Source organism: Centrocercus urophasianus, unplaced genomic scaffold (genome assembly GCF_019232065.1).
Source record: "Centrocercus urophasianus isolate 14NV4802_14NV808 unplaced genomic scaffold, USGS_Curo_1.0 seq_43, whole genome shotgun sequence".
NCBI classification, from domain to species: domain Eukaryota; kingdom Metazoa; phylum Chordata; class Aves; order Galliformes; family Phasianidae; genus Centrocercus; species Centrocercus urophasianus.
Window position 1 is genome coordinate 3,431,589 of NW_024885011.1, and position 11,984 is coordinate 3,443,572.

General features: G+C 48.9%; 1 protein-coding gene across 1 annotated transcript in view; it reads left to right on the forward strand.

Moving 5' to 3' along the window:
* Positions 1-351: 351 nt before the first annotated feature.
* Positions 352-11,984, forward strand: part of MAN1C1 (mannosidase alpha class 1C member 1) — a 42,170-nt gene continuing 30,537 nt past the window's right edge. The window contains exon 1 of the mRNA XM_042833895.1: positions 352-903. Coding sequence (XP_042689829.1) covers positions 367-903 — 537 coding nt within the window. The 5' untranslated portion in view covers positions 352-366. The remainder of the gene's footprint in view (positions 904-11,984) is intronic.

Sequence of the window (11,984 nt, forward strand, 5' to 3'; positions counted from 1 at the left end):
AAATGCCGCAGCATGAACCCACCGCCTAAAGAGACGGGATCGCGCCTGCCCGGCACCTCTCCGTGAGCCGAGTCTGGAAGCCGCCGTCCGGCGTCCTCTCCGGGATGCGCTGCCCGCCGCCTTCATGCCGGGCGGGGGGACCCTGAGCCGCCGCCCCGCGAACCTCTCGGGCAGCGCCGCCGCCCCGCCTCACAGCGCCCATCCGCCCGCAGGACCTCCGGGCAGCGGCGGAGCCCCGCGGCTCATCGCGCCCCGCACCCACCCACGTGCGGCCCCGTGAAGGCGTCCGCGGCGCCGCGTCTCTGAGCCCTTCGCTGCGGTGGTGGCGGCGAAGGGTCCCACCCGTCGGCCGCGATCCGCCACCCCATGGTGCTGCCGCGGAAGCTGCCGGGGATGCCGGGCTGGCCGGCGGCGTTGGGGCTGCGGCTGCCGCAGAAGTTCCTTTTCCTGCTGTTCCTCTCCGGCCTGCTCACGCTGTGTTTCGGGGCCCTTTTCCTCCTGCCTGACTCTTCTCGTTTCAAACGCCTCTTCCTGCCCCGCCGGGCCACCTCTTCGTCCTCCTCATCCTCCTCATCATCGTCATCCACGCGGGACACCGAGCTGCCCCGCAGCCCGCCCGCCGCCGCCGAGCCCCGCCACGCCAGCCCCGCCGCCCCGCGTCGCCTTCGGGAGAAGCTCCGAGCCCGCAACGCCGCCCCAGCGGCACACACGGCCCCGGCATCCCGCCCGCAGGGACCCGATGGCGAACGCCCGGCCGAGGTCGGCACCGGGGCTCCCCGCGAGTCGAGAGCTCCGTTCCGCTTCGACTACGAGCGGTTCCGTCAAAGCCTTCGGCACCCGGTGCGGGGTGAGCGGCCCGACCAGGACCCCGACACCCGAGCCCGAAAGATGAAGATCAAAGAGGTGAGGACTGCACGAACCGCTCTCCTCACAGAATCGTGCCCCAGCCCTGCCCTCACCTCAGAGCCTCATGTTCCCTCTGCTGGCTCCTACCCCTCATCCCCCTGCCGTGGGCATCCTTGCAGCCTTGCTTCTCCTCCTTCTCCTCCATCAGGCTTCATCCTCACCTCACAGCTGCGTTGTCCCGCTCACCGCCTTGCCCACTCAGTCGCTCTATGCATCCCTCCACTGTCCTGTCCTGATCATCCCTTGCCAGCCCACGCTCCTCGCCTTTCTCATCTTGCAGTTCCCAAACCAGGCCCCATCGCCTTCACTTCTTCCTTCTCCATCCAGGCAGGGTGATGAGTTAGAGAAGGGACAGCATCTCTGCCTGTGGGCTGCTCCCGTGACACACTGGCAGGTGTGATGTTTGTGTACACACACACACCTCTTGGTCTTAGGGTAACGTAGGGTAATGTAACAGCGTGAGGCTGGAAAGCACTGAATTCAGGCAAAAGGGGAGATTTGAGCTTTAGTGTTATTCAAGGGGAAAAACGAAACATGATTATGTGGTTGTTGAAGAGGTTCCCACCCGAGATGTGGTGTTTGAAAACGTGAAAGCTGGTGGGAGATGATGGAACTGTGCCCGACTGTGGGGATGTACAGATGGATGCGCCTTCGTGGTCGTGGAGAAAAGGCTTTACTGGGAGATGAGCTCCTTGAGAGCAGCCCTGCGGAGAAGGATGTGGGGGTTCTGGTGGGGGAAAGCTGGATGTGAGCCAGCAGTGTGTGCTTGCAGCCCAGAAGGCTGGCAGTACCCTGGGCTGCATCAGCAGAGGGGTGGCAATGGGCAGAGGAGGATTTACCCTCTGCTCTGCCTTCATGAGGCCCCATCTGCAGTACTGTGCCCGTTTCTGGGCCCCCAGCACAGGAGGGATATGGAGCTGTTGGAGCGGGTCCAGAGGATGCCAGGAAGATGATCAGAGGGCTGGAGCACCTCCTATGAAGGAAGGCTGAGGGAGTTAGGCTTGTTTAGCTTGGAGAAGAGGAGGCTGCAGGGAGACCTCGCTGTGGCCTCTTCAGTACTGAAGGGAGGACAAGCTGGAGGGGCAGTGACTTACACAGTCTGATAGTGACAGGACAAGTGAGAATGGCTTTAAACTGAAAGATGGGAGATTTTGGTTTGGCGTTAGGAAGAAATTCCTTACTCAGAGGGCGGTGAGGCACTGGCACTGCTGCCCAGAGCTGTGGATGCCCCATCTCTGGAGGCACTCAAGGCCGTGTTGGATGGAATCCTGGGCAGCCTGAGCTGGTGGGATGCACCCAGCCCATGGCAGGGGTTGGAATTAGATGATCTTTAAGATTCCCTCCAACCTCAGACATTCTGTGATTCAATAAGGCTTGAGGCCGACTGTCCTGTAGGCTGTTCTGTCCCTTGGTACTGATGGAGTTGTCCTCAGGGCAATGCTTGCAGTCCTGAGCCTGTGCTCGTTCGGACCCCGACAAGGCTGGTACCGTCGTCAGCAGGGTGACGTGGGTGTGATGGAGGGGAGAGCTTGGCCCCATGCCCACATTTGGTGCGTAAAAGCCTGGCAGCCTTACAGACATTGCACTGCAATCCGTGACCCAGTTAACCAAGAACTATAGATTCTGTTTTTTCACCACAGTGAAGGGGGGGAAAAAAAAAGAAAAAAAAGAGAAAAAAAAAAAAAAAAGTGATAATGCATGCTTGTTTTTGTTTCTCTTTCCTCTGTAGATTTCTTAGTGATATCCAATTGCAGCACTCCCATTCTGGCTTGAGATGAACAGGCACAATGACATAAGGCTGCTGAAAACTTCCAGCAGGTTATTCTAGTCCATTGAACTGAAGAGTGCGGCCACGCACACGCGTGATTAAGATAAAAACTCATTGATTTAAGGTATTCTGATAGTATTTCTTCAGGAGGAAATGAAATGTGATGATGTAGCTTTGGGCACAGGAAATATGCAGGAAATGTGTTCAAATTGCTGGAAGAGCAGTTCTGTGTTGGAAGGGCAGAGTAATTTATAGCAAAAAAAGCCCTACGTGTTAAGTTATTGTCTCCAGAACAGGTTGTTATAAATCAAAATCAAGGACAGGCGCAAAGCTGTGATGCAAGAAGTCCTGGGAATTCATCAGTAATGTAGCAGGGAGGGGTTTGGTCTCTTTTCTCATTTATCAAGACCCAATGAAACAGCCTCAGATTGCATCGGGGAGGTTTGCTTTGGGTTTCGGGAAAGATTTCTTTGCAGAATGGGTGCTCAGGTGTTGGAACAGGCTGCCCAAAGAGGTGCTGGAGTCCAGCCTAGAGACGTGTGGCCGTGGTGCTCAGGGATGTGGTTTGGCAAACTGGGTAGCACTGGGTGATGGTTGGACCTGATGATCTTAAGGGTGTTTTCCAACCTGGGTAATGGTGTGATTTCAGAATGTCCTCCTCACCGCCCCACGCCTAAACTTCGTGGTGCTCTACCAAAGAAGAGGATGTGGTTGTCGTGTTGAGGCTATGTGTAAACTGCCAACTAATGTGTTACTGCTAGATTTTATTCTGCTTAAAATATATTGCTGTCTGGAGTGTAAAATTCACCTCTGCAGCATCTTCTACTTGGCTGCTGTCTGGGAGAGCTCTAGGCAGCAGTAGGAGCAGCAGGGCTGTCTGCAGATTGATTCTGAGTAGGGGGTACATATCCTCTTCGACTCTGCGCTTTGAGTGCTGTGTTTTTAATAGTGGTACAGAATGGAGAGGAAGTAGATTAGTAAGTTTAAATGAGGTGTTGAAGCCTGTTAGGAGAAAGTACTGCAATTAGCTGAGCTGACATGTGCATGTAAGTGTTCTCGTTTGCACTGGAGGGTAACTTAGCAGAGTTGTAGGCTTCTTAGGTTCAATTTGTCTTGTTAAAGACAAGTCTGGCATCGATAAGCAGTTGTTTTCCTGAGAAGGAAAATGAAAGCACCTGTATTGCATAGACTGTTTTCTGCAAAAGGTTGTTGGTCACCTGGTGGATTGCCTGCGAGGTGCAGCTGTGAGTGAGGTGGGCACTCAGACTTCTTGCAGAAAACTTCCATAGAAGCAAATAACCACCTCCCCACGTTGGAGGTTGGGAAATTTTAAAGAGGTCTTTGATTATTCACCTCTTAAACCGATGCCCGAAAATGTATTAGTTCTGTAATCAGTCGTGCATGGCTTCAGAGGGAATAGCACATCATATGTGTCAACAGCATGTGCCAAAAACCAGCTAATAACAGGTATTCAGAAGACAACAACTACAACAGGCTGTTTGTAGTCAGAAAGTGACTGCAAAAACGCCACAGTGGGATTCCATATTTATTCACTCTCAACAATTTTCGGATCAAATTGCTTCAGTGAAAAGTCAGAATGATTTCCCCTCCGACTGCTGCTACTGCAAACTCGGCCTCAGATCTGGGAAAATCATACTGTGTGGTTTCTGCCTTTCGCATCATAACAAGTAATAAAGGTTTTGCTGTTGGAGCTGAGCTGACAGTTTTGCTGATGATGGATGAAGCAGAGCAGACTGTTTCCTGCAGTCGTGCTCCTGTGCGTCTCATAGGTGAGGAAGCGGTGGGGAGAGAGAACAGCATTACTGTAAAGTATTTTTATACCAACCCTGTTAATACCATCTAGTGCTTAAGAGCAACCACTGCAAGCAACTGGACCAGAAAGTGTCTGTGGATGCATTGGAACAAGCTGACTTTCTTCCAGTCACGGAGATGGAGGAAAAAAAATGCAAGTGGCGAAGTAGATTCAATGGTTCTTTTACTCTTCAGGTACAAAAGGAAAGTTTCTTTGTCTGATGTCAGAGCATAGCTCATACTTCAACCTGACAGTGTCCTTTGTCCCTTTTGAATGGGGAGACAAGCCAAATTCAGTCAGTTTTTCTACTCCTCCTCTGGAGTAGAGCTCTAGGGTTTGACACGTGCCTTCATGTCCTCCAGGACTGGTAATACTGAAACCCATTTGTTTTACAGCAATTCCTTTCATCCTGGCTTTTCTTCTCGTCCTCACCTGCATTTGCCTCCCCTTGCTGTCTGCTGGCCTCTTTTAACGCTGCTCTAAAGATGTGTTTGCTTTTGATAATCAGATCCCAGGGGAGAGAAAGCTGTCAGAGCCCATGCACGCAGTTATTCTGCATCGCTGCAGATTAGCAAGCACATACTAAGGTAGATCAGTCTTCTAAACGCAAATATCTTGACAGTTTGTCACTAGAGGTAATTGACAAAAATAGAAACGTTCTGAGGACTTGCATTTTGGTGGAAAGTGATTTGCTGTTGGTTTGCTGCCTTTCCAGCGTGTGGTTCTGACAGTCCTGAGCAGCGTTCCCTTCCTCCCTGCCGAAGAACATAAAAGAGGGCAATGTTGCTGTCAGGTGCTCCTTCAGCTGTTGTGTTTTTTCTGTTTGTTAGTGTGTGGAATGATGCAAGAGGAAAGCTGCAAAGATAATTGATGGAAGAGATTCAGAAATTCTACGGCATTTCTTTCTCCAACAGCACTTGCATACTTGCATGGGGTGATGCTGTACAGTGAGGCTGTATGGTCAGTTCCTCCCAGAGGACGTCTCCTCTCTAAGAGCATCTACAGAAATCAGTGACCTAACTCCCATTTATGGAGAGCATTTTATGGAGCAAGATGGCTCTGGGCAGTCTGTGCTTAGAATTGGAGCCACAGTAGTGTCTGTGCAATGCTTCAGAACAGGTTGATTTCTCTAATTGCATTAACGTGATTTTTTTGGTGCTGTTTTGGCTTTCTTGCAAGCCTTACCATATTAAGTTGCCTCAGTCTTGAAATGTCATAATTGTGTTTGGTTATCTTATCTATCAGGCATTTGTTCTGAGTGTTGTGAGCCTTCCAACAACCAGGAGGTCGTTGCCTGCTGGGTTAGTGATGCTCGTGTGACAGCTGACTGAGGCAGCGTTGGAATGGTGCTGGGGCCAAATCCGGGTCCCTCTTGTGATGGGAGGCTGTGTGAAAGTGATTCCTCTTCATCCTGCCAGCAGCATTCTAACATCCACTCCACCAACTCGGTTTCTATTAAAGATCCAGTCCTTGCAAGCTCATTTGTGTGATTTATTGTTGACTGAGGGTCTCTTGAAAGAGTTTATCAGCTTCTGGCTAATAAACTTGCTAAGAATTTCTTCAAGTACTTTTGCACAAGAAGCTGTAGGAAGGCTGTGACTGAGTTTCTTGTAGGTTTTATTAGCTATTACCTTTGATAAATCATTAGACTAATCTCTACTGACTACTTAATGCTTAAGAATTGCTCTGTTCCTATCTTCAGAAGTTTGAATCACAAGTAGCTCTTGGAAGGGGAGGAGGACAGCAAGACTTCAATCTGTCTCTCTGAGCAAGGACTGCAAAGACAGATGGACAGCAGGTGATCAAGCAAGAGATGGTGAAACTCAACTCTTCCTCCCAGTCTCTCCTGTTAAGCCATCCCATAGTGAGATAAAGCACCAGGTGTGCCAGCAGCTCTGCACTTCCCTCTTCTCTCCTTTTCCAGTGGCTGGGCTGAGATGAAGACAGTTTTCAGACACGTTTCTTCTGTTCCTGTGTCAGTTCTCGCAGTGCAGAACATTGTGTGCAGTGATGCAGGGTACCTCTTGTATTTACCCTTTGTTTTTTTTCTTTCCTCCTTCAGCTCTCTCATCTGCTTATGACTCTGTGCTTTTTGGGCTTCTGAGTCATTTGTGTGTCAAGCAATTCACAATTTGTTAGTGTTGGGAGGAAAGATCAAATACTTGGTCCTGAAATGGAAATAATGAAATGTGTGTTGAGCCATTGAGTGAACCTGTGACTGTGCTAACCTTTCTTTTTTTATTCCCCTCAGTGTAGAAGGACTCCTTTCTTAGAGCGTGGATCAAAGCTCCATTCAAAGCTGTGATTTGCTTTTCCTGATTAAAGGATGGGAAAGGTTCAGTTATTTGAGATTGTCATTGGCTGAGGCTGCGCTTCAGGCTGTGACGTAAATCACTTCTGTTTATCACCTGGCTCCCTGTGCTGACTTCCACCTCTCTCCTGTTCAAAAGCGATTTGTTGTGTCCCAGGCTGAGAATCTCTTCTTCCTGAGAGAGGATGTGCTTAATTGTAAGGGCGGGTTTCACTTTTTACATATGAAAACACTTTGGATATGTTGGCTTCAGCTGCGCTAGAGCTCTGGGCTGCTGATTTCAGAGCCTCCTGGTGCACTATAATTTTCGTAACCATGCTTCACAGTGACTGTATGGATATTTTTGCTGTGGGCAAGGAAGGCTTTATTGACTGACTTCAGTATGGCTCAGGGGCAGATTTATACACAGATTCTGGCCCCTGTTCAGTCATTCTGGTGGCAATTATATTCCATACCAACAATGCACGCCAGTTGTGGTCGCACATCCAAAGCTCAGGAGTACAAAGCTTTGTATCTTCTGTTTCTTTTTGTAATTCATCTGTTTGACATCTGTCCCCCAGGCTGTCCAACAGACAGGCCCGATACCTTCTACAGATGAGTTTGTTTGTTTTGTTTCTTTTATTATTTTCCTTCTAGAAAGAAAATAAAAGCATCCCTGCCATTTTTTTTCCTTGCAATCTGCCCATTTTTGATTAGTGATGGCAACAGCATCTTTTAGAGCATCCCCTTGGGCTCTGGCTCTCCAGAAATGAGAATCTCTTTCAGATGGTGTCTTTAGGGAACATGAAAATGGCTTGCCTTGTCGTAATGCATGTCTGGAAAAGCAATCTTGCTCAGTGTTTGTGGTTCCACCCACCTTGCCCATGAATGTGGGGGTACTTGGTGAGGAGCAGATGGATTCTGGCTTGGTTCAGCTGCTCGTTGTATGTAATCCATCTGGAATGTTGGTCACTTCTGAAGAGAATTTGTAGTCTTTGCGTGTAACTGGGATTTAGGAAGGCTGTGTGTGTGTGTGAAGGGATGAACTTGAGATGTAGGAAGCCTTAAGGCAGCCTGCGGGTACAGCGCAGAGCTGGGGGGTTCCTGCATGCCTTGTACTGCATGCACAGAGCTCCGGAGGGGAACTTCAAGGTGACATTTGTAGAAGTACAATCACTGCCCAACTCATTGCTCAGGTATTCCTCAAAGCATGCTGGAATCAAGTAGTAGTCACTAAGAAAAGCCATTACCGAGCGGTCCAACCTATAATTAAGAAAGGAACCCGTGGAACATCATCACACAAAGCACATTGCTCACTTTTGGGTTCTGCCTGCCTGCCTTTGTACATCCACCCCAGCAGCAGCAGTGGAAATAATCGTTGCTTGTTTGACAGGCATCTCCTGACACGTGACTGTTAGCAAAATAAGCTTGTGAGGTGAAGCATCACATTAGCCTGTAAAGGTAATGGTTTCTGACGTTGCAGTAGTGCTGGGCAAAACATTTGCTTGCTATGCCTCTTTGTGCATGAAAGTCTGTAGGCATTCATGTGGATATATGGCACCTTTCCTCTTGGAAACAGCAGCACACGCAGTAATTCCTGAGCCTAGCATTACAGGGAGGCATTGCACAGTGTGGTGTGGCTCATAGGTGTGTTCTCACAATTTAAAATACCCTCTTGGTAATGGATGTCCTGCTTTCTGCTGTTACTTCTATGCATTCTGCTGTCTTCTTCCTCTGAAAGCATTTTGTTGCACTGCAGATGGGCACAACTAAGAGAGTAGGTTCCTCTGGGTGCAAACTGTGCATCAGAGTGCAATCTCATGCAAGTCCTCTGAACATCCTGACAGCAAGTGTCTGAGCAGCAGCCTAAGCGTAGGGCCAGAGGAATCTTCATCACTGCTGTTTTTCATAGAATGGCCTGGGTTGCAAAGGAGCACAGTGCTCACCCAGCTCCAACCCCTGCTGTGTGCAGGTCACCAACCAGCAGCCCAAGCTGCCCAGAGCCACATCCAGCCTGGCCTTGAATGCCTGCAGGGATGGGGATCCACAGCCTCCTTGGGCAACCTGTGCCAGTGCCTCACCACCCTCTGGGTGAAAAACTTCCTCCTCATATCCAACCTAAACCTCCCCTGTCTCAGTTTAAGACCATTCCCCCTTGTCCTGTCACCATCCACGCTCATAAGCAAAGTTTGCCTTTGTTATTACAGCATCAGCTTTGTTTGCATTGTGGAATATCAGGTGGTTGATCTGTTGTAGAAGCGTGGAGGAAATCAGCTGGTGGTATTGGAGGGGCCAAGAGCACAAGTAACTTTTATTTCTATAAGCTTTCTTATAAGCTCTGATTCTGTGAAGTGAAGAAGGTGAGACTACAGCTTTTCTCCTCTCTGTACGGTGCCCTGTGCTTTGGTCCAGGCTTGCAAATTTGTTTTCAAACCCATTGTCATCCTCTTACAGCCCTGCACCTCGTTAAGGGACTGTAAGTGCAGAATCAGCTGCTCTTGCTGAGATGCTTCCAGATTTAGATGCAGCTGGATCCAGCTGGGTCTTAATGCCTGTGATAGTCCCATCAAATGATGATTATTTTTTTTTCCCTCTTGACATGGTTAAATCTAGTTGCATTAAGAGTTTAATTAGGAGCTAGTTTGGTTCTGTTTTTCTGTTCTCTCTCCCATTCAGCTTTCCTAGCAGAAACTGTGCGTCAGGAAGAGACTCTTGAGTTCTGTTTCTGTCCTTGTTGCTGACAGTAACAGCACTGGGCTACTCTGTGCTGTTCTCCCTTTCTTCCAGTGCAGAGCAGCCTGCTGGCCTTGCTTTTCTCCTGGCTAAAGCAAATAAAATAGAATATCTGTTTACCATCCAGCATGAAATGACAGGCAGATAAATGTCCCTCGGTGAAGAAGGGTTTGAGTTGTGCTGTAGAACTGTTAGGAGGAGCTGGAGCACCTGGCTGCAGTTGGGTGCTCAGGCTGGGGCTCTGGGTATGGAAACGTGAGGTTTTGGTTCGTGTTTAAGGACAAGCTGGGTAGAACGATGGCAAAAGCAGCTGTCTGAGAGGTAGCTCAGCTTTGTTGCAGATTTGCAGATAAATTCTAGCTGCCTTCCGATGTGGATTTTATGTGGGTATTTTAAACTCTGAAGTAATACTGAAAAAAACAGCAGATAAAAGTGGTCCCTGGAGACTTTCAAGGCTAGGCTGGATGTTCTCTGAGCAACCTAATGGGGCTGTGGATGTCCCTGCTCACAGTAGGGAACTAGATGGCTGTTAAAGGTCCCTTCCCACTCTAAGGATTCTATGGATCTATTATCATCAGTCCAATTACCTTTTTAACCCAGTTGGGGAATCTATTTGACATTGTATAGCAGGGTCTGAGCAGGGCTGTGGGGCAGCTGGCAGGGAGATGGGGAGGAAATAGGAAAGAGCAGGTCCTGGTTTTGGAGCTGGTGTGACAGCTGGCTTTTCTGCAGCTGCAGGGGAGGAAAGAAAAGCTGAAAGAGGGGGGGTTTAGGTTAGATGTTGGGAAGAAACTCCTCTCTGTGAGGATGGTGTGAGGCTGGAGCAGGCTGCCCAGGGGATCTGCTGATGCCCCATCCCTGGAAGTGTTCAGGGCCAGGTTGGATGGGGTGTTGGATGGGCAACCTAATGGAAGGCGTCTGCCTAGAGCTGGGGGTTGGCACAAGGGGATCTTTGCAGGTCTCTTCCACCCCCAGCCATTCTATGATGATTCTGGAAGCTTCTGCTGTAAATCAGCTAAAAGCTGGGACTACTGCCTGTTAGATGGCAGGCAGCATAGTAAGAACAGAACCTAAAATTATGGATCAGTCTCTGTGATTTTTGTGGTTCTGGTGCCATTTTTCACATCTAAAATGGCATCGTGTTAATGCTGATGTGTGCTGATCTGTCATGATTAGAAAGGCATAAAATATACCTTGTTTATGAGGATGTACCATGCAGTTTTCCATCTTGCACATCTCAGCTCCATCCCCTTCTGTTTCAGCTTGATGCTTAGAGACTTGGCAGGAAGAAAATCCTGCAAAGCACATCTCAGTCCCCCTTAGAGCTTAGAAACGTGAAGTCCTCACTTGTATAAACGTGATGAATCTCTTTGGTGGTTTGGAAGATGTACTCCTGAATTTGCAATGGAAAGACAACTGCAGAAAGCAGAAGGAGCAGAATGACACGAATGCTTTTGTGCTTTTTAACTTTTCCAATTGCTGCTTCTGGATCACTTTGCCAGCAAAGTGAGAGCTGGATCCTGGAAAATGCAAGCGCCGTGTTGTGCATCTTGCCTCTCCAGTGCATGGGGTTAAAAAGCAGTGAGCAAAGGAAAACTGACAGCCCTTTAGTACGAGTAGGCAGCACATCCAGCCTCATCCATCTCTGTGTGCCTGATCAGCAGTGCGGGCCAGAACAGGGCAGGAAGGTTGAAGGCACTGCAGCCCAGGGAACCATTTCGTAGTGGGACTTTTTGTACCTGAAAAATGCAGCTTGGGCTAATTGTGTGCTGTGAGGAAGGGCCTTCTGACCTTCTCAAATGAAGGGGTTAGAACTGGCGAGGGAAGGAAATAAGTTGAAATTTCCTACTTGGCTTAAAATGATGCTGACTCAGAATTACAGTGTGAGGAGTTCTGTGCAGCAAAGTAGTCGTTTCCACATCCTGTCCTCGTGCGGGAAGGGTGAGTCCTTCCTAGGCTCTGGTTTAGAAGAAAAATGACCCCAAAAGGTTGCCCACCTATTTCCTTTCTTGTGTGCAAGCCCTGTCATTTCTATGGAAGAAGACAAAACAACTTTCCTGCAGAAAGCTGCAGTGTGAACCTGAGTCCAGGGTTCCTGAGGCTGTGTTGGGTTTGTAGAACACACAGCCAGAGAGAAGGACAAAAGCAAGAGCTGAAATGACACTGGGAACCTCAGACTGAAGTAACCTGTGTGTTCTGGTCCTGAAATACAGCAGTGAATGCTGTTACAGCTGCTGGGCAGCATCACTCCAAGATTTGTTTTAAACTGTTGCGTTCTCTCACGTTTCCTGTTTGCCCGAAGGATTTTGGAAGACTCTTTAACTTTGTTGAGTGATGCTGGAGAAGAATGCAGTTGGTTTTCTGAAGCTGCCTTCTTCCCTTTGCTATCTGAATCAAAGAATACGTGGGGCACTGAGATGCTAGGGCTGAACTTGCTCAGAGCTGAGCTGTGTGTTATAAAAGGGAGCTTTATT